The 24392-nt window shown below is 36.5% G+C and overlaps 1 protein-coding gene across 2 annotated transcripts in view; it reads right to left on the bottom strand.

Moving 5' to 3' along the window:
• LOC139979401 (gamma-aminobutyric acid type B receptor subunit 2-like) overlaps nt 1–24392 on the bottom strand; it is a 154442-nt gene that overhangs the window by 36621 nt on the left and 93429 nt on the right. For both annotated transcript variants that reach the window (XM_071990163.1, XM_071990164.1), the window contains 6 exons: nt 16907–17011; nt 16449–16514; nt 15674–15868; nt 14312–14542; nt 4815–4878; nt 1072–1152 (listed from right to left, as the gene is read on the bottom strand). In XM_071990163.1, coding sequence (XP_071846264.1) covers nt 1072–1152; nt 4815–4878; nt 14312–14542; nt 15674–15868; nt 16449–16514; nt 16907–17011 — 742 coding nt within the window. The remainder of the gene's footprint in view (nt 1–1071; nt 1153–4814; nt 4879–14311; nt 14543–15673; nt 15869–16448; nt 16515–16906; nt 17012–24392) is intronic.

The following is a 24392-nucleotide window of genomic DNA, read 5'->3' as shown; positions in this document are numbered from 1 at the left end:
CCTCCCTACCCCACCCTTTCAATCTTTTTCCACTTTGCGTTTATCCTTGCGTAACTATGGATAGGATAGATAGGGAAAACTAACAACGAGGCCCCCACCCCTATGTCAAGTTTTAGAGGAAAAAAAAATTTTTTAGACAAGAAATTGATCAAGTCATCGATCAAGTACGTAATATACAGGAAATTCATATCATTCATCTGTACGTCAGTTGCAATGGTATTAATATGGCGGATGATACCTGGCAGTAGATATTACTATATTCTTAATATCATAATAATAAAGCTCGGTATAGGATAGCGCTGTACTTTCGTCCAGAGTCAGTCCACTATACCAGTTGAGTGTAAAATATTGTTATACACATAGTTGTGTGTAAACTATTGTTCATTCATACTTAGTAAAGATTCCTAAATCCTATTGGTCCATTCAGGTCAGCTGACCGTGGTTAATCCTGTGAGTAACGCACGGTAAAATTACGGGGCATTACTTTAATAAATCTTTGGTTATATGTAACCAAAAATGTTTTGTTTTATGATTTTTTCCCCCCACACAAATGGTAGTGTATGAATGAACGGGGTTAATCAACGGTCTAGCGTGCGTTACTCACATACTCGCTGGATGCACTCGGGCTCCGCCCTCGTGCATCGCTTGCATTATCCCCCGATCGTGCATTAATCCTGTGAGTAACGCACGCTAGACCGTTGATTAACCCCTTATTATACACACAGTTGTGTGTACAACATTGTTATATCACGTGCTTTTAACATCATCAAATCTGTATAGAATATTGACTGTTTTACACTGCGCCTTACTCATCCATACAGAGGGGTGCGGGGGTTGGGCGATGAGATGTGCATTGAACCAAAAAGTGTTTTTTGTTTTACCAGTCAGTATTTTTATACGCTAAAAATACTCTCAATTTGCAAACCAAATCTCAACCATTCCCTTTGTCAATCTGCGAATCGTTTGCCCGAAATCTTTACACATCAATACTTATTTGATAGCAGCCGTCCTTGAGGTATTTTCCCTTATTTTGTTTTTCGCCCCTAAATAACATTCAATCGATGTACTTACCCCAAATTTCGTATTTAGTTTTAGACCATTCCATGTTGTCTTCTTTTTGATAATATCTGGCAATGTCTACATATGTTCCATCTGATGTGGGAGGAAAAAAAAATAGCGGGAAAAAGAAAGAAAGAAAGAAACCAGGATGAATGCTTGAAAATGTCAACATACCCTAATCAAATCGGATATGCCCATAAATTAGCACTCGATGATGTTCTTCATGCTTGTGAACTAAATTTTAAGCCTATTTTCGTAATTGTATAAATATTAACAAGTCTGTTGTGTGAGTTTTACCCCGTCACTCAACGAACCTGAAAATTAAAGATAAACAACTTTATACGCATTCATGTTGCCTGCCGATTACACGTTGAAAGAAACTTTTGAATGCTGTTGTTTATCCCCCCCCCTCCCCCCCCCCCCATCGTCTTCTCCTCTTATAGCTTTGACACAATGTTTAAATCGATCGGATACTGACAGCATGAACTGACAGTATGAAAAGGTTAGGAACTGTATTTACTGTCAGTAAGGGAGTTTTATATGAAGCATGGTATATGCGAGGAAATGTATATAGTATTACCATTAGGAATAATGTCACAACTGGCTGTTGCCGATTTATATTGGAAAATGATATATTTAACAACCGTACATAAAAACGGCAACATATAAATTATAAAGATATTTACATAAAGTAGAAAAGTGTATAAACACACTGCAAAAGCAAAATCGTAAAAAAACGATGAACCCGCATAGGTTCTTGAAATTATATATCTTATTTATCGATTCGTGGAGGCTTTTATTATTCTGGATGTAGAGGAACACAGAAATTTATCACGATTGTAAGATTGAAATTTGCATGTTAGTAGGTCTTTTCTTATGATTTGCTCTAGTCCATTATTTGACATTTTCTTTCTTTTCTCTTAGACTCAGTTGATTTCAAATTGAGATACAAGACAGCATCATCATCATCATCATCATCATCATCAGAGAGCGTGAATATATATATGTATATATATATATATATATATACATATATATATATATATATATACATATATATATACATATGTATATATATATATATATATATATATATGTATATATATATATATATATATATATACATATATATATATACATATGTATATATATATATATATATATATATATATACACTCTTAATTTTTCCGGGTCACTTTTGTGACCCGGATTCCTGATAAAAATAGTTTCATCCTTTTCAGGATAAGTTTAATCCATTCCCGGATCAAATTCAACCATTCCCGATTCAATTTCATTAGTCATGGTATCAGTTCTTTGTACTGTTCCTGATGCTATTGGCTGATGTACATCATGTGACAAAAGCTTTGATTGTATTGTGCTTGAGTGCGTGCAGCGCTCGAACGAATAAAGACGTGGCCAAGACATTTTCAGATTTGTATGTTGTGTCCTATTTGCATACCCCAAGGAAAAGAGCCTATAGCGTTCTATTCGTCTCGTCAGTAGCAACAATTTTGTGGAATACTCGGGAGCAAATTGCATTATTTCTTTTCAATTATCTTCTTTTAATCCGGAATAGAATGCAAAGTGTGATCTATAATTGGATCAATTTTATTCAGAACGTAAAAACCCTTGAAACGGAATCCTGATCAAATTAACCCGGAATGGGATCATTGTTCTTTTGATCCGGAAATCCGGATCATTTTTATCCGGACGGGGTCGGTGCCCCTGGGATCCGGAATCCGAATCAAATTTATCCGGAATGGGATCATTGTTGTTTGATCCGGAAATCCGGATCATTTTGATCCGGACGGGGTCGGTGCCCCTGGGATCCGGAAACCGGATCAAATTTAATCCGGAATGAATCAAATATGATCCGGATGTTTTAAGAGTGAAATATGATTTCACCTTGCTATATACTCAGCCGGAGGAATACTTTTAACACAACACGAAAGACTATATATTGCTAGTTCGTTGCATGACGTTTTCTGTAAAGTTATGCAATCTGTTTGTTCTCTTTTTGAGAGAGTCGTTAATATTTTTCACTTAGTCTGCTATGAAGACTTTGGCTTAGATATTTAATACAGTAAAAAAGCAGATGTATATCAATGTAGGCGTCAATCAGTTTGGATAATTCTCTTCATATCGAAAAGTTTAAAATTTCCGACAAAATACGTAATCTAATTTAAATAAAACTTATATCAGGCTATACACGAATCACATTGTTATGATGATTTCAGAAAAATAAGAAGAAAACTACCAAAAACCATCTCAAAAGTCTCCTTCAAGTAATCGACAGTAAAACTCGATGCAAACATTTGGTGAATGTCAAAATGACGTCATGGTTACGTCATGAATTAACATTGGTGGTCTTCTGATTTACGGTGAACGATAAATTGTTAGACTAGTCGTTTTTACAAGTCTTCGAAAGGAAGAATCCCACGTCACAGTGATATACAGTTCTCGATATATCACAGCCGATCGAGACCTTTAACATATACATTTGAACTTTTGAATCGAAATTTTATGAAATGGGCGATGCAGTAGTCTTACGTTTTTAGCCGATATTAGCTTGTTTACTCTTTTCTTATCTGCGTGATACCATATTGCATATTATAAGGGTGAAGTTCCTCTTTTTTTACTACATTCTTACTGAGTTTAGTATGACGTCACTTACACATTTTGATCAAGGACATCGTTATAGGAGATCACACACATTTGTGCTACACGGGACCGTGGAAGCCGTACCACTTGAGACAGGGTGTATATACCTATTATGGTAGTGTCTCATTGTGACATCAAAGATCGCTCTGGTTTAAAACCGATGAGACTTAATATAGATAACATTGACAAGAATCTAACAGAATAGACAACTAACACTGGATGCATACATTCTTTCAGAATTGTCTGTGTTTATTTTATGTCATTTTCCTTCATTAAGTTACAAAAATATCAAAATATCATTACGAGGATACATTAAATTATTTAACTGCGTATATTGAAACGACTGCCGCGCAGCAATAATTGGATAATTATTGTTTTTCATCGGGTGCTTCATAATTGCATAATTAACATGTTTAATGAGATTTAAGCAAACACTGTAAATTTTAATGTATTTGCCCTCCAAAAATATACACTAAAATTGTACCCTTCCGATGCCTTAAAGGGATATATAGAAAAGCTATGTATGTAGTTTTAACATCTATCTAAGATCATTTGTATGTATTATTTATTCTGTGCAGATAGGCAATAAAAATCCTTAAACCGAGATATAGGCTTACAGTGTCCTAGTTCAAGGAACTCGTGATACACACTCGACTTAACACACTGTGAAATGGAGAGCGGGGCAGGGTGGGGGGGGGGGGGGCTGGGTATAAGAGTGGTTTGAAGGTTGTTTGCTTTTCGTGTCAATGCTCTATCTTGGGTGACGTTTCTTACAAGACGCACTAAAGGAAAGAAAACACACATTCGGCTGAAAACAACCGAACACAGAAATTTCATGTTAGCCATTATTTTCTCGTGTTTTTTTTTTTTTTAGTACTACTTGTAATAATTGCCGACCAAAACACACACACATAAAATCTGCTTTATGGTCTGCACAAACATAGGAAGGATACGCCATTTGCTCCTGAACCGATATCTCCTCGACCCAGTCCCAAGTTCAGCCGTGGTTTTAGCCCCTGGTACAGCCCTCGTCTCAAACTACGACTTTTATTATTTAGAAAAACAAAATGATGGAACATTAAATCCAGACTTACTGACAAATCTTGTTATCTTATAAATTCCCATTCGGTCTCCGTCGTCGTTGAACGCAACACGACCCTAAAAAGACAAAAAAAAAACAAATCTCAACTTCGTGCATTTTTATAGAGTACTTTCTGAGACCCAGTATAGGTCGTTATACATTAATTCGGGTGAAGATGAAAGCGTATTATATGTTTACGAGGTTCCTTCAGCTATATACGCCAGTAAAACAAATTGGCACTAATTTAAAGTAAACCAGGGGTATCCCGTTTAACTTTTAATGAAGGGGAGAGAGAAATTTTGGTTGAAAAGAAGGAATAGAGCGAACCAACATATTACCATATACATAGATTGTAGAATGAGCCTTGGAGGGCACGTATATGCCCTTCAAGGCTCCAAGGCGCTGGTCCGCCGAGAGGGAAATTATGATAAAAACTACATATAATAAAAAAAAAAACACAGGAAAATCACTTGTAAAGACATCTAATAAGACAAAAGAGGATTGGCACTCTCATTCCAACCTTATCTACGAATTTTATATATAATCACATGATTTCTGAAAAAAAATCTCAACTCCTTAACCAATTGTGTAAGTAACAATATTCCGAAGGGAAAAGTTTGCGCACAACAACCGGTTGTTAATCAACACCTCTTATCTTAAGGAAATTCTATATAGCCTGCTGATTGTAAGTTCAAAGATAAAAAAAAATAATAATTACGGACTTGTTTCTTTTTTATTGGGTCACGTTCGAAACTGTGAAGTCTTGGTAAAGTAAATTGCTTTAATTAAGGCGACAACCTCTCGCCGGTCGCTTTATAGAGAAGACAAAATCTATTACCAGATCCAGCTTTTTATAAACATAGTAATTGAAACACCCTGGTTTTAATGTTTCTGTTGCCCATAACCCGTTAATCTTTGCTCACTAGCCATTAAGGTGGAGGCATGCATGAAAGGTTTCACTTCATTGATGTGTTTATAACTGCTGATAACCGGATATTTTAACGATGTCCAACGAAAGCAATTTCGTTGTGGTAAATGGCTGCTTTTATATACTATGCATACTGTATATATATATATATATATATATATATATATATATATATATATATATATGTATATATATGTATATATATGTATATATATATATATATATATATATATATATATATATATATATATATATATCCCAAGAACTTTTAAATGGCCGATGGTTTTCCACATAACGATAATTTCGAATCAATTTCCAGTTGATGCCGCAACAACAAAAAGATATAAAACTGAAAATTAAAGTAAAAAAATTAAGAAAAGAAAGAATAAAAGACCAAGAAAAACAATGAGGGAAGAAATGGAGCAAAAAGGATAAAATAGACGAAGAAGGATGAAAAAGATCAATAAAAAGATAAGATTGAGAAAGATAGACCGAGAAAGTGGGAGAAGAAAACCCTATGAGCCATGATATTGTTTCTTCCATGACCTTTGCGTGACTTCTTTTTGTACTTATATTCATTTCCTTTTAAGTGACCTGCATTTCTCATCATTATATACTGCTTTAAGCTATGCAGGTCGGCTTGGGTATTATCGATTCTCGTGGTAAGCCAATTGGATATATAAATAGCGTATAACATGGTAACTTTCATCCCATTTCGCACTTTTAGACGTGTCTATTCACGTATACTTGATGCTAAATACGGGGCCACTATATATGGTATAAAAGCCACCAGGGAAATCACCCTTTATGGAGCTGAAAATCTATTGGAAACGAAAAAGATGATAAGAAAAATAAAAAAAAGATGTAAATATAGAAGAAGCGAGAACAGTTAAGGAGATTAAACAAGATTAAATGGAGGGTCATTATACTCAGTCATGCCCAGTCACGTCCCCTATTGACCTTTCCGTTTGGCATTTATATGAAATACAATAAAGGGACAAATTATACCATCAATGAAATACTAGTAAGTTTCTTTACCATTGATAATTTCCTACATTATTTTTCCTATCTGCTAGATAAAAACCCTTTTCCCTCCTTACCAGACACGTTGAGAACACGGAGACCTGATATGGTAGTTATTCAATGTCAGTTTATTATCGTACATTTTAAAGGCATCAGTTTTGAAGACCATTTATAGAAAATTGGCTATAGAGGGCTCGAACTCACGGTTTTACATATGATATTTTACATTGTGTCTAACTCCACTGGAATAGCTAATCGTACACAAGGGGGGTTCGTTTCCCTACCCCTCCCCCTCCCCTACTATTGTGACAAACCTACAAAGTGTACCGGTAACTTATCATGATTTAGGAATGTTAGTTAATGGAAGTAAACCTGTTATTACAATCTTTTGGTATGTAATTCAATGTGCCCAAAGGTTAAAGAAAACTTTTTATTTTTTTCTTTGAAATTTGCAGTACGAAATCCACAGAGGATTCATGTTTTCTGACAGTTTTCTGGTTTGTAAGTACCCTCACACTAAGATCCATGCCCCCCCCCCCCTCATTCCAGGTGCAATCCTATACATATATATCCTACATATATTTATATATATATCCTATATATATATATATATATCCTACATATATATATATCCTACATATATATATCCTACATATATATAAACTATATATATATATAATCTATATATATAAACTATATATATATATGTATATCTATATATACATATATGTGATACCGTTGTAGGTCAATCTATCTTATGACAAACTCATAACGTAGTGAAATATTGTTCATGCGACAGTTACGCGTTAAAAGAGAGGGACGAAATACATTATAAAAGTGACAAGGCAAAATGAGTGTTGCGTTACGACAGTATAGCTTGATGCGTATAAGCTTTATAAATGCCAACGTTTTTGGGATTCCTAGAGTGAAAATTGGCAGAATCTTACTTGGAATGCTTTTAAAGAATCCGTGTATGAAATTTGAGCTTTAAAAAGGCTGTCAGTATATACATTATCTTAATTTCTGAATGAAATATTAACAATCTTGATGAAAACTGAAATTGTTCGTCCACTAAAATCGGTTGTCTGCGTGATGACATGTTTTCAAGATCCTAAAGAGGACGACAGTGGAAGTTTGAAGTATTTCAAAATATCTGGTATAGCTGGATCTTATAATGACGGTTAGTATTGTAATTGCACGCTACAATATTGACGAACAATTTCAACCAACATCATGAAAGGAGGGGGAAAAAAAAAGATCATTGATTTTATAGAATACCAGACGAGTTTAACGTGAGGAAAAATATTTAGCACGACATTTTTTATTGGAATTTGTTCTTATATAGCTGCTTTCTGTGTTATGAATACCGTGTTTTGATTAAAATACCATCAGATTATATGTGTATAGAAAGACTGAATCTTAATAACCAGAAGAATGTGGAAAATGACCAAAATTTTGCGATATTTTTTGGCGATTTATAGTAACACATTAACAAGTGTCTGGTGAAAAAAAGAAGAAGATTCTTTAAACTTGCACCCATAATTACATAAATTAATCTCTCTTTGAAAAGTCAATTTTGTTGAAAACAAAGCAATTAGGGTCACATAGTTTGATCAAATATGGTGAAACTGCCTCCCACACTCTCTTCCCCTCCCCCAATGGATATTAACCATACGCCAAAGGCAGCCTGATATATATCATAATCAAATTCAACCTCATAGGCTGCTTCCTACCAAGATATAAAGATGATTAATTTTTTCCTTGTTAATGAAACTTGTTATAACTTATGGCAACCTTATCAACAGCGTTAAATAATATATATGTTACTCCTACAGTACACAGTAGTGTATCCTGTTCTAATACACGCACAAGCCTATAGAACCTTCTTATACCCAACCAAAGGTGTTAAAATTATCCACTCATTCAACCCTTTGACCCAAAAATCTCGTCAATGACACTTTCTCCCTTGCCCTTACTTGATCCTAATCGTGTTAACATGCTTTACCCATTACCACACTTTTCTTAAATTGAATGGTCTAGCAACCGAGAAATAATTTTAAAAAAAAAGAACTAACTCGATAGGGTAACATTGCGCTATATACAAACACAAATGTTACCTGAATTTCTTTTTGGGTTTTTGTTGGACAAATTCACGCAAAAGGCAACGAGCGGGCATTAGCCTATATGTTCAAGTTTCCGAGAGATTATCTGTAAATGAGATAAAGCAACCCACAGAGAAACAAATCCCCATGTATATTTCTTAAATCTCCTTCATTTGTCACACATTGCTGCCAATTGTATTATCGTTGGAAGTGTTCCATGTCGCTGACTACACGATTCGTTAAGCAACAGTAATTCCTTTTTTACCAAGTCTTCCCGGACTATACTTGATTCTCTATATATAGCTGAAGGGAACATTAAAATCGAACAACGAGGGGCGATGACTTATAATACAGGAAAGCGATATGGCTATGTATCCTTTTATGTTTCTAACAGACATGAATTATTGAGATGAAAACAATTTTGGGGCAAAAATCTAATGAAACAATAACTAAAAAAAAAACAACTAAAACACATAAACAAACAGACTATTATTATTGCCATGAATATTAATATCGTCGTGCGAGACCTTTTCGAAGGGTAAACGTGTGCCTTGGGTGTCGTAAAATGAAAGAGGAGGAATAAGACAGAGAGAGAGAGAGGAGAGGGGGGGGGGGACCAAACAATATAGGATGATCGATGACCAATTGAACAAAAATATAGGAAATTATAAATAAAAAAAATTGTCATTCAAGATAAAAGACGAAGAAAGCTTACTCTGTCAACAGTTTCATTACTATGTTCTTATATTTCTGTCGTTAGCCTCGTTTCGACACCATCAGGCAAAATGGAATTGATGTTACTAATTTAAAATATCTAACTATACCTACCTACGTATGAGAAATTGCCCATGCATCAATACATATCCGTCGTTTAATGACTTTATTTGACATTTTCCTCTACAGTTATTGCGCGCAAGTTATCACTACCTATATAATGAGTTACGTACGGATCAATTGTCTTGATTCCTTTTTATTTATTTTATTATTATTATTCATTTTTTGGAGTTAGGAAAAAGATAATGAGATGGGCTTTTCAACAGTACAATGTGAATATATTTGTTTGCCTTTTTCCATGTAAAAGTAACATTGTCTGTCACCGTAAATTATCCAGTCGAACGTGAATCAAATCTAAGCAGCTGAATTCAACCGATTTAATAACTTTCAAATTGGAATGTTTCATGTTGCTCGATTGACTTTATCAGGAAGTGAGACTTTTCAGCCGAACAATATACTACTTTTTTGGGGGGGGGGGTTGTGGAAGGTGTGGGGTGTAGGGGAGGTGGGAGAGCTCAGAGGTTCCAACCATTGGTCAACGATAGCTTGGAAGACTTGCGGAATATGAGTTAAAATTAAGTCTATTCTCATTTTCATGACAAACTTAAGGAATCTGAAGACTTCAAACAAAAGGAGGCCGGGGTGGTCTTAACTGTTCCGTAGTCCGACGCGGGCTTTCGACGCCGCTGTGTAACGGACGAGTTTCTAAAATAATTCGATTATCTATTTTCATTTATTTGGCACTCTTAAAGAAAATCTGCCAACATGACCTAACTGTGAATTAAACGGCGAACCTAACCAATTAACTGAAAATTTTACGAGTGAGCTTAACTATCAGATAAACTGTTAATTAAACCGATTTTACCTTTAGTGTCACAAATTACCCCCCCCCCCCTCCCCTCTTCACAACCTAACCTCTAAACTACATGGAAAACAAAACGATTTGCTGCCAACTTAACCACAAGTAACTGAAAAATTAACCAATTATGCCTATTATAACCCATCAGATTAACTGTCAATATAACCGATTATCTTTGAGATTAACGGACCAATCGACCCCGATGACTGTCAATATGACAGGTTAACTTACCGCATTCTTCACGTTTTGAATAAGTGTCCGATGCACAACAAGTATATAAGTCTGGACTAGGTTAATCAGGGTGGGCATTGGGAGGGGGGGGGGTGGAGAGGGTGGTATAGATGCGATCCTCGGGTAAAGTACATGTTTTATTTTGTGCATTTGTAAGTAAGTTTGCTAAAAAGCCAACCAAACCGTGCCGCAGACATCTGTTTTTAGAAGGCAACAATAATGTTATAGTCGATGCCGAGCGCAAATGGTGGGGGGTGGGGGTGGGGGCAGGTTGTGGGCATGGCTCCACCTCTATCGACGGTCGGGATGGGGAACGTTCAATCTGGGATTGTTCAAATTCAATAGTATTTACAAGCTTACGTTTTTGACTTAATTATCGACCTAATTTATTGTCAAACATATGCCTCAAATGTACCATTTGACCTTTACACTTTGGCATTTTCCCTTCATGGGAAGTTCCCCCTCCAGCCCCCCCCCCCCCCCTTCGGTGTATTTGGGATCACATTCACAGCCGCATCTCTATAGTTTTGATCCACTTACAACCCGTCACGAAAAGGTTCATGCTCTTAGTTATACCTAAATCAGTTCACGGGGAAAGTTAGAATTCACGGCAATCATATTGCGACTTCGATATCGCGTGTGCGTTGATGCGTGTTTATAGAAATGAGGCTGGCATGTGATTCTTACGCAAAGTTGTTTCTCCGAGGGCTATTAAGAGAAGCATGAAGCGACAACTTCAGAACGATGAACATAGGTGAAGACCTTGACATCGAAAAGAAATTACATCTGCAGATGCATCCAGGCTCCTATTTCAGGAACTCACCTGAGACAGTTCTTAGTACATATATAGGCTATATATATATATATATTTTTTTTTGTTAAATTTCTACTTCAATAACGTAGCACTTATCCTTCAAAGTGTTTTATAATTGCTTTTTCGGTGGAAGTTACCATGTCGACCGTTCCAGTCTCCAGGTAATATTAATGGTTTTCTCCAAACTCTCATCGCATATGGCCGGTGATACGAAAGAGTGAGAATTTATCGTTGTGAGAGAGTTAAGCTCACAAGGAAAACAAAAGACAAGACAAGGCAAAACAAAATCAAATAAAACAATATAAAACAATAAACTGAGTTTTTGTTGCTTACAGTGCATAGAGAAAACCTTTTCCATTCAATAAGCTTTATGTTTGGGATGGATTATATAAAAAGGATTAATCCCGTCCTGTGTTCCTTATCACGTGTGTATATGCTTAAAATACGATTAGCAAAATAAAACGTAAAGAACTAAGCACGTTATTGAAGGGCAGGCGATTAGTGTGCATGATTATGTAAACTAAAATAAACACAATTTAAAAAGAGAGAAAAAAGAAAGAATTGTCGTAATGAAGGAGATTTATACTATGCAGTAAATCAAATAGTATTGATAGGTATATACCTAGGGGGTTAAATACATGTCTCTATAAGACTTGATTTGTGCTTGATTTTTCATGAATTATGAGAGATTGCAGATGAACAATTTACTGCATGTCGGAAGCTCGTGTTTGTTGGAGGCGGTGAGGCTTCAACAACTATAATGACCATGATGTGATTCCAAAATGGAATATTCCTGTCTAATACTTTGTGGTAACCCTGGATTAACAATAATTATGTCACGTGCCTCCGATTTCAGTTCTTCATAAATTCAAGATACAATTACGGTCGTATAAAGCTTCCCCTCCCCCCCCCCCCGCCCCCAGTGATGTGATGAATGCCTGACAACTCTCTAATCGATCCCGGACCCGGAGGTTGTATTTAATGTTGAAAAGTTGTTACGATGGTAAAGGTTGGTACATATATACCGCAATGATTTTCCTGTGATGGTACAGTAACACTGCAGTAATATTGCTGTTATACAATGTACAATATACCACTACTGTACTACTGTAGTTATGTAGTATTACGTAATATTATGCAGTAATATGACAGTTTATACTATCGTAAATATACTACTCAAACTATATTGTGACATTGGTAAGTTGATTCATGAGCTGCATTTCCATTGATTTTGTATACTTAATCTAATACTGTGTAGCTATATATTACCGGCTACAGTATAATGCTACAGTAATATTACAGTAATGATATATAATACATTTAATACTACAGTAATGCTTCGGTAATTTTACTGTAATATTACAAGAAGGATGTAGTAATGTAACATAAATGCTACAGTAATATTACAGGAATGTTATAGTAATATTACAGTAATACAACAGTAATAATACATTGATCTCAGTAATGATTCAGTAAGTTTACTGTACTATTACAGGATGCTGCAGTAATGTTACACGAATGCTACAGTAATATTTACAGGAATGCGACAATAATGCTACAGTATTAGTATAGTAATATTAAAGTAATAATACATTAATCTCAGTAATGATTCAGTAAGTTTACTGTACTATTACAGGATGCTGCAGTAATGTTACACGAATGCTACAGTAATATTTACAGGAATGCGACAATAATGCTACAGTATTAGTATAGTAATATTAAAGTAATAATACATTAATTCTACAGTAATGCTTCAGTAAGTTTACTGTAATATTACAGGATGCTGTAGTAATGTTACACGAATGCTACAGTAATATTTCAGGAATGCTACAATAATGCTACAGCAATAATACGTTAATACTACAGTAATGGTACAGTGATGTTACACTAATACTAGAGTAATATTACAGGAATGATAAAGTAATACTACAGGAATACTACAATCATGCTACAGCAATTGTACATTGATATTACACTAGGAATGCTTCCGCAATTGTTTTCCAATGCTATAGTGGTAGCCTATTTACAAAAATAACACATTACGGTAATGTTTCAGTAATAATGCAGTAATGCTACTGTATGTATTGCCGAGACACTGCAGTAGTGAACCCCATTCAATGCAATAAGACGTTCGATCGCCGTTAAATTTAATTCTTTAATCTTCCTTTCACATTTGATACGACTATAGTATCAGAAGAGTCGAGTCTGTAATGCTCTCCAAGGAATGCCCTTATCCAACAACCTTCTCCTGTCCATTTTGATTGATACGTTTAAACAAAGCTAATAGGAATATTATTTGAAAAGTAATTGAGATTTTTATGCGTAGGCCAGAAGGCCATATATGTTATCCACATAAGCTATAACAGTATATATAAATATATATATATATCAAAACAATATCAATGTTTTTTTTTTGTCGATGGAGTGATGTAGAGAGATTTCTGAATATTTAATAAAAGAGATTATGATATCATATTAAAGAGAGAGAGATAGAGAGAAGTGGAGAGAGGTGGAGAGATGAAATGGATATTAAAAAAGAGACAAAGAGAGGGAAGGAAGACAGAAAAAAAAATCGTACTGAATGAATACAATTATGAAATATGTAATAGTTTATTTTCAAGCGCAATAAAGCACGTAAACATAGAAAAATGTAGTATATAGAAATTAATTAATTAATAATGGAATGTTTGATGTTTTTGTTTATAGTTTGTTTATTTTTCCTTTTTTTTACATCATTTCGTCTTTAAATTATTAATTATAAGATCAACAATTTTCTTACCGAAACTCCATCGAACTGAGTGGAATTTAAATTAGACATGAGGACTTCAGACTGGTAGAATGTTGGATTGGAAAAGTTCAGCAGACTCTCTCTACCCAACTGAGAATATGATGAATTGATAGCGAGGGCTCCGGCCCACACGGCGTCGTAGGCGTAAGGTGCTGGCTTCGTTGTTACTCGCAGGTCCACTCCGGTCAAATTCTGTATATAGTCACTGTAGTCATCAGGTGTCTGTGTGATTGAAATAAGGAAATAATTGTAAGTTAAAAAATCATTAACTTTAAAAACATTCTGTGTACGGAGTAAAACCCGTTTAAACATATATATACCTTTTGACAACGATTACTTATGTTAAGGCAGGTTTTAGACGATACGGAGCCCCTCGGGGATCCCATATATGTCACTTTAAAGTTTCTTTTTGTAACCCCCCGATCTGTCCCTCTCAATCCTAAAAATAAGAAACAGAGTTTAATTGGAGACAGCACATCCGGATCATGGATACATAAAAGTCTAGAGAGTGTTGCTATTTAGTGTTGATATAAGGTGAAGAGTGATAACTATATAGTTGCTGGGATGCATTCACTAGTAAAATTGTGGTTATCAATCCACACGTACCTATATACATAATTCCTTCTTCAATTGTGGGTGTTGATATGATGTCACTGATATTTCAGTGTCAGCCTGAGGGAATGGGGGTGGGCGGGTGTGTGTGTGTGTGTTTTTTTTTTTTGGGGGGGGGGAGCTATACTTTACATGGTACCTCTGCCAAAAATGCATGTTTCCGTTGCAATGTGTTGCACTATACCCCCTCACCTTACACAGGAGAAATTGAAATTCACAATACAATTAAGTTAACCAAGAAGGGCGAGCCACCACAAGCAGGAGTTAATTGTTTAAGCAAAGCATGCGTGGGAGAAGGTGAAGGGGAGTGGGGGGGGGGGGTGGTGTACCTTCATAATCTAGTAAACTATAGAGTAACTATTCATCACCCTCTATTCTCAACATTTGAATTGTTATGGATGTCCTAAGAGCAAACCATAAAGGTCAAGGAATCCTTCCCTCGGCAATGTTGCCCTACCTAACTTCCTTCCTTCCTTCCTTGTGGCGTCGCTTCTGAAGTAGTGCTGGAAACGATGTATTTCAAGGGTGGAGGGCAGGGAAAATGTGTTAGTGAAATTCTCTGGAGGGTGATAGCTTTGGAATAAACTACTCATGAGATACATGAAGCGAAAGAGGTTTTGGAAAGCGTATACTGGTAGAAGGAGCTGGAAGAAGGGTCCACTTGGGGTAGAATGGAATTGGTTACACCTCTGATGATAACCTATAAGGTTACTGTAAATCATAGCCTCACACAAAACTCACAATGCCTCCAATGGTCTTTACGTTTTGTTCACCGATAACGTCAAATTTGATCGTGAAGTGTCCGTCAATCGCCTTTAGCATGTCTTCAGTGGTACAGTTGAAAATGCCTAAATTGATTGGATTCCACCAATTGGGTTCAAAATGTCCGTAGAGAAGCCAGACGATACCAGGCCCGTAAAGGTCCACTTTGAAAGCCTGAAAAGAATCAACAATAACAACAACAATTAAAGAATAAGAGACTGCTTTGATATTTGATGACGTCAGAATTTATCAAATTTTGATTCTGTTCTCTTCTATTTTCCCGCTCGTTTTAGAGGGGTTTTCCCCTCATCATTTATCTATAACTTTTTTCTTTCCTTAGTAATTTCCAGTGACGGTTTGCTGCTTCAAAGGAGAGTCAAAGGCAACCATCAACAGGGGGGAGGTTCCAGAATGAAGGTCGGGGCTCCGACCCCCCCCCCTTCCCACCCTTTTCTGGAAAATAATTTTGTCAACATAATAAAATGAAAATTTGTCGCAAATATAATTTGACTCCCATCGAGGAACATTGAGTTTATAGTATCCTTGAAAATCGTTGTTGTCTCCCGGTACCCCTCTTCCTAGAAACCCTGGATCCGCCAACGGGGACTGTTACCTTCATAAATAGAGATGCCTGCGATAAAAACAAAACTCCTCAGAAACAGAATGAAAAAAATCATTAAAACAGAAAAAAAGGGGAAAAATTCGTTGCGAATTTTGATATCAATATGAGAAGGGAATCTTAAAGGAAACTTACCTCACAGAAAACCGAAACAGCATCGTATTCGTAAAAATTACCAATAATGATTCGAGCATCTCTTTCCTGCGAATGACAACAACAAAATGGATTTTTCGATTTTTTCGATGATGCAACATGAAATATTTTACAAAACGTACATAAAAAACAACAACAAATGAACAAGCGTGAAATAGAAATATTAAACTAAATGGTATTATTATTACATAATTTTTGTTGTTGTTATAAAACTCCCCACCCCTGACCTACAATTTTCGAACTCTCCCCCTTTTTTTCAGTCAATAAAACCCCACGTTGTTTTCACACCGATTATGTTTGATATTGCTTTTATCCGTTATACCTCTAACTTTATCAAACTTAATAATAATAATTATAATAATAATAATAATTACAACAACAATGACAAGAACAATAACAATAATAATAATAAATATATGAACAATACTGGATCATTTTACCTTCAACAAGTCGATTGCCGACTTAGGTGTGCCACTTTCGAAACTGTCCTTGACAGCCAGAGTAATGTTACACTCGGCGAGCTGTTGGGTCATATTTTGTGAAATCTATCGAAAGAAACATAAAGAAATAAAACTTGTAAGAGACAAATTTAAACTCTTTTGGTTGCTGTGTTTGCGTTGATTTGCCACCGATCTGACGATATCATTGACGGAACACAAGTGTGCCTGAACATGGCTTGTCGTGAGAGTGTGTACTCATGCTCACATATCAGCAGTCACGTGTACCGGTGCTCATCCTCGTCGATTTGTACTCGCACTCGGGACATGTTTGAAATGTTTAGCAGTGCAAGATCTAGTACTTCTGGGGTACCCAAACCAGGTGTATCTGAACCAGATATGTAGTGAGTGTGTACTCATGCTCGCATTCCAGCATAGTCACCTGTACCCGTACTCGCCCTCGTCAGTTTGTACTCGTTCTCACTACTAAGTGAGTTTTACTTGTACTCGCGTACTCATCAGGCGCGTATCCAGGATTTTCTGACCCGGGGGGCGCGAATTACTATCTAAGCGGAGCGCCACCATCGGTTGGCGCGCAGCGTACAAGAAAATTTCTGTTTTTGATACCCCCAGATCACCGGAAACGGCACTTCTCGGGCTTGAAATGACCAACCAGATGTACACTTTTGGCCTGAGACCCAAGTATTTCCTAATAGTTTTTTTTCCCATCCATAACCTTTTTGAAGATTGTCAACCCGGCACACGTCATGTTCGACCTGATCGCATGTCCTGTGGGTCTTTGCTTTTGTAGGTGATCCTACGTCGCGGCCCACAATACCCGTCAGCCCCACTTTTCAAGGTTTTAAGCCCCAAATTTGTTCAGAATTTGAAAATTCACATTTCTCGTGAATAAACTCACTTCAAAGCATACCCATAATGTTGTACAAAATTTCATCTATGGACAACCAATATAGAAAAACTACCTTCAACCCCTAACAGACCGGTCAAAATTGCACGAGTAGAGGGAAGTGTGATGCAGAATGTTGGTCAGAAATTTTCGAAAATTCCAACACAGTTAATTTATTGGTGTACAAATATTAAACCTCTTATAACGGCTATTATAAAACTTGGTTGAAGGAAATGAAAAAATAGCAGATATTTCCGAGAGCGAACACTACATACATAGGCGTAGGAGGCGCGGCGGCAGTGGCGGAGCTAGGGGTATTGGTCAGGAGGGGCGAGAATGGTCTGTAGGGGCGCTTTCGACACTATCTAAGCGGAGCGCCACCACTGGTTGGCGCGCAGCGCACAGACAAATTTTGAGTAAAGATACTCCCTAGATCGCCGGAAATGACCCTTTCAGGGCCTGGCTAATTTGCAGATAAACGAAGAATAGGGTGTCATCGCCAAATTACACCAAGAAAATGTGACAAATGTCAATAAGTAGATGAGAGCGCAATAAAAAAGTCAATAATCTAGAATAAGTAAAAAGTGGTAAAGAGCTGAAAAAGGCGCCAGCAGTCCATTTGAGTCCGTCAGGGGACGCATCCGCCCCCTGACCGTATGGACGCTCCGCCACTGCGCGGCGGGGGTGCAACCCCTAATTCGCCATTACTAATGTAAAAGAAACTTTTGACATAATTGGACCTCCATGCTTTTTATACATCTACATGAGACATGTCGTTGTTTACATTAGCATCCCGCGGTATACTGCGCAATTTGAACGGACCGTACGGTACACGATGGCATGCGATGTAATAACCGATGCTTGCTTATATGATATTGACATCGACACGTTGAACGCGCGCTTCGCGCGCGAAAAGTTTTGGTTATTTTTTCAGGCAAGTCGGACAGTTTTGAGGATTTTCATCCTGGAACGCCATTTTCATGCTCACTGATATGATGTGATATCTGCTGTTTGCGTTACAAATTCGAACAGGCGTGTAGCGAGGAATTTGCCAAGGGAGGGGCGAAGCCTGTAGGCAAATTATCTAAGCGTAGCGTCACCATAGGTTGGCGCGAAGCGTACAAGCAAATTTTGGCCGAAAATGTCTCCCAGATCGCTGGAAATGACACTTCCCAGGCATTGTAAGTTGCATCTAAGCACTTTCTATTTTGAAATTACTTAGCGATATCATTTAAAAAAATGCTGAATGGGGGGGGGGGTGGGGCGGTCGCCCCCATCCCAAAATGCGTCATGTTCCCCGACGACACGGTCGAGTTAGAGACCAGCCACAGTTGGTTTCATAGCACAATTCTACACACGCGTTATGATAGACCATATATAGTATATATATAGATCATTAGTGAGAGAGGAAAATGGAAACGTCAAAAACTGGAGTTGTCGGTGTAAGGGGTAGGGTGAGGCACACTTTTACGAAATCATTGATCCGTCACTGGCTACCCTTCAGCGCTGTAATGATGTCACTGTTCCTCTTTCTCTTCCCGGTGTCTTCGCGTTTTTCTTTTACTCCCTCCTTTTCTCCTTCTTCTCTCTTTCTTCTTTTCCCTTCCTTCCTCTCCTCTCCTCTTTTTTCCCTTTTTCTTCTCTTTTTTTTTCTCTCCTCTTTTTCTTACCCGGGGGGCGCGCGCCCCCAACGCCCCCCCCTGGATACGCACCTGCTCATAGTGTTGTGCTCGTAGTGCAAGTCTGTTCTGAACACAATTTACTCAGTTATTCAGTTCTAACATAACATCTAACAAAGGACGATGGGATTAGGTATATATTTCTCAATCTTGTAATGAAACTAGCAGGTAATCCATTGAGTAACAGATCTTATCCCCATATTTAGGTATATATGAACACTTTGGGGTCATCACTCTGACTAACCAAGTTTGAAGTACATGAGCCTTTCATTTTTACTGAACCCATTACCTGTTACAATTTTTATGTTAATACATTCCAAACATTTATTCAAATAATTCATGCAAACAGTCATATCTTCCTTCTGGCTATGGCAGTGTCAGCTATTTGGTCGTGTGGCATGTGCAAAATAAGTCAAAAGATCATTGTTTTTAATTAGATTTAAATATTTCTTGAAACAATCAACTACATCAGTAGGAATGTACTTGATATAACTTAGAAAGTTAACCACACCTTTTTTGGGTAATTGCCAAAGTTTACCTAAATTTGACCTTTGCCTTCATTTTATCATGAAACCTTTGGCGTTTTACAATTATTACTGCGCTGCACATCTTTAGTCTGATATCCCACATGGGTTTGATGGTTTCGGCCATTTTGTTATTTTCGTACACGCATAAAACAAAATGACCAGAAGGATTTTTGCGTTTTTTGACCTCTGGCCTTTGACCCTATGACGTCACCAGTGATGGAGGTACTACACCTTATGCCCATGAACACAGCCACCAACTTGAAGGCAATCGGCCTAACGGATTAGGAGGACATACACACACACACATTTACATTTTGATCCCCACCTCAAAAATGGTTAAGTCCACCTCATGTTATTATGTTACTCGATGGTACCTCACACTGAGTCACATCAATTCAACATTTCAGTTCAGCTCATTTCAGTTCAAAATTTGCAAGAGTCGTTGATAGAAGACAAAATATAGCCCCCCCCCCCTCTTGCACATTACATACAGGGATGAGAGCATTACATTAAAATACGCGGTAGACCAGAAAGTGTTCTGCTTTGGACGGCTCAAAACTTGGTGGAAAGAAACAGCTTAAAGAAGTGTAACCGCATTCTTTAAATTGATGGGTTGACAGTTATGTGCGAATACAACATATCGCGGACAGCACATCACAAGGTCACATCAGGCAAACACAATATGTTACGTTAAAGGGCTATTCCAAGGTAAACATTATTCTTGACAAGGTAAAAATTATCCTTGACTGATAGAAGGAGTAACATATATTTTCTATGCATCCTGTTGAAATTTGTATTTCTACAAATTCACATATATCACACGACATTGATAGCGGATAACGTCACTGTTTGTATACCATATGTTAACTTGAAGCAAACAGGTGTTACGTCATATAGTTTGATTTTGCACCTAAATGATTTGAACTTTGATTAGATAGAGTTCCACCTTTGTTATCCCAATTAATCCTAAGTAGTATATGCACATGGAGATGCATGAACGTTTTGGGTGGGGGAGGGGGAGGGGAGCGTAAAATTGTGAATTTTAAAATTATGAATATATTTTAGAAATTGAATGAAACTTTTTACCAGGATGCATAGAGTATGTTCCTGACTCATATTTCAGAACTTTTGTTTTTATTTAATCCAATTATCATTTCATGTATAGCTCTAGGTTGGTAAAGCCCTTTAAGATCGTATCGTGTTACGCAGTCGGCAGACAGTCAGCTGTATGTTAAGTGAAGACAGTTTATGAAAACAACAAAAAAACGAAAGGGCAAAGTGGTCCCATTACTATCAAAAATGTAAAACGTGACAAAAAATATTTAATAATAATAATAATGTAAAAAAAGGGGCTTACTTTGTAAAATATTTTGCTATTATTTTGAGAGTCGTTCAACAAGGGATCATCCGACATTGAATTCATTAGCAATTTCAATTATTAAAATTCGAAGTTTGTCGTCGTCGTAGTCGTCGTCGCTTGTGAAACTTGACAAGGTGCATTTTATTTATATAGTTATTGATGTTTATCTATCGTTGGTGCTAATACACACAACCAAGAGAGATATGTACGTTTAAACTGCATATAAACAGCAGAGCGCTCTTACATGATATCATGACGTGTCGTGGACAACTTTGTTGTACACTGTAAACATAGTAATCGGAGGCTATACATCTCTCATGCTAGAGTATCCCTCGGGATTATGTTGCATCTCTGATGAACTGACCGAATAGACTAATATCTATACTACTTAAGTCCAGCTACTTTAATTCATGAATCATCATATGTTTATTATACTGGGTCAATTCTCAAACATTCACAAATCAAAATGTGTTACACAGGTACAACGGTGTTTACAACATGCACACGGATAGGGTCTCAGAGAAGCTACTGTAAGGCTTCCCGATCCTTGATTCTCTAAACTGAACTAAACTAAACTAACATAATCAACACGAATTCTGTTTTTTATATATCGGTTATCCTTTTGTCACAATCTTGTGGTAAAATGCACAACCAGATACAGGTAATTTCGGGAAAGCATAAAGAACGTTTCTTTACTTTTATTCAACATCATGGGTTTCCGGGTAGTGGGGGTGGGGAGAGGGGTGGTTGGGAGATAACTGGGCACTCCCTCCACCTGGAAAGTCAAGGTAGTACAACAAAAGGTCCAAAAACTACGCTCTCAACCGAACACCTCCGACACCGACATGGCTATTACGATGGCGAACCGGGTTCAATTTTGAGGTTTAACGAGTTAATTCTTTTTTATCATGACTGCTTAACGTGTTATTTCACTTATTTAGAAATGAGAGTTATCCCATGTTTGAATATTCAATGGCTTGTCAATAGGGATACGAATGTTATAAAAGGACGCACGAAATACAGACATAAATTTGGTTGCACGCATCTTCATTCCAACAGTGTCCAAAAAATTTCAAACGTTTGGTTGTAATTTTGCGTTAATCTGAGTCCTAGATAACACTTTGTACTATTCAAACATCTTCGATTACACCGTGATATGTAAACAAGAGATCCTTGATACCAATCCGAACAATCACTCCGTGTTTATTAAAATATAACTTTAGTCACAACATTTACATGATTTCCAACATTGAAAACACTCCATGCTATCAATCTAGGTTGTATTTCTATAAGGTATAGTTCTATCGCTTTAACAGTTTGAATTTTTGAGAAACGACCATTTTAACAGCTGAGGTTCATCAATTAAAGTAATTGGATTATATAGTCTAAAATAAAGGCCATTTATATGATTTCAAACATGAAAACACTGCATGCTATCAGTCTAGCTTGTATTTCTATAGGTAATAGTTCTATCGCTCTGACAGTTTGAATTCGGAGAAACCACCATTTTAACAGCTGAGGTTCATTTATTAAAGTGACTGGAATATGTAGTCTAAAATAAAAGACCATTAGGTCAAGTGCATCAGAAGCAACGCAATTGTCTGAAACATAATAATACTTTCATTAATTTTGAATGGGTATTCCAAATTGGCGACAAAATATGTCGCCATTTTTTTCAATAAATACAACAATTATTTCGATAATAAAAAATTGTCGAACTTATCTCTTACCAGGATAAAGTTTGGTTCAACATTGCAAGGTAACCGTCAGATTTTGGAAACTTCAACGCTAAATTGCTATTTTTAGTGCTGCAGAATCCTTTCAACGTTTAGATCGTCATGTGTTTCATAGGTAATAGATAACATTTCCAACAAAGGCTGGAGGGCTTAACTTTAAAATCTGGTTGCTTGCTCCAGTTCAACTCTTTCTTTTTATTTTATCGTCTGGTACATGACCAAGTAAACAAACAGGTTAATGGTAAATTTCTCGAGAAAGAAAAAAACGATAAAACTAAATGGTACATTAAATTTGTACCCACTGCTGGGAACCAAAAAATTGAGCTATTTTCTGTATTTTCCTTTGCACAATAATCTAGAACTTTATTCCTAAGGGTATACCTGCTTTCTCAATTTATAATATTAGCTAATGTTGAAAAATGGTGAAAATGAAAAACAAGAAAAAGAAGAACAAAATGTCATTACAATTCCAAAGTTTTGCTAACGGCATGCATGAAATAAGCATACAGTGTCTCAGGAGCTCAGTGCGCTTGGCTGAACATTATATGCGGTACCTTAAGTAGATTTTATTTAAAAGGAAACATTTACCGCGATTTTCGGGGGTAAAGTATATTTAAGTCATAATCAACATAGAATTTTGAAGTTTGAATTTCTTCTACTTCAGAAGATGATGTAAAAGCTGGAGGGAAACCTTGTTCGACAAAGTTAACGACAAGAAATAACCGAGCAAACAAAAGACCGACGAGAAAGTTATCAACAAATTTGAAAAGAGGATATTAAGAAAGAAAATGATTTAGATAAAATTACATTTTTTGGCTGAAGCGGAATTCGATCCAATGATTTACTGATTACATTTAATATATGCTCTTAACGACCAAACCCTTAGTTGGTGGCGATGATCTCTATCAAACCATTTCTTTTCTGGGTAGGAGAGGGGGATCAAGTCAGACAGAACCCATTGTCAATGTAGCCAATGTAGAACTTCGGCCTTTCGGGGGGGGGGGGATAATAATGAGATAGGAAACTATAATAAGAAATTCATGAAAATTCACATAAGATGTAAAACCACGTTCGTTGTTTCAGAGCATTTCATTCAGTAAATCACAATGTTTTAGAAACTTTCCTCAAGAATGCTTCAATTTTTCTGCCATGTGCTATTCATTACTAATGTTCTATATTTGATTAAGCAAGTATTACTTTGATTACTCATGCACTTAATTGATTACTATAGTGTATTAATTTGATTATCCATTTACTAAATTGGTTATCCATGTGCTTTA

Source organism: Apostichopus japonicus, chromosome 14 (genome assembly GCF_037975245.1).
Source record: "Apostichopus japonicus isolate 1M-3 chromosome 14, ASM3797524v1, whole genome shotgun sequence".
Taxonomy (NCBI): domain Eukaryota; kingdom Metazoa; phylum Echinodermata; class Holothuroidea; order Aspidochirotida; family Stichopodidae; genus Apostichopus; species Apostichopus japonicus.
Note: the sequence above shows the minus strand (reverse complement) of the source record. Positions and strands in the feature narration are given on the sequence as shown.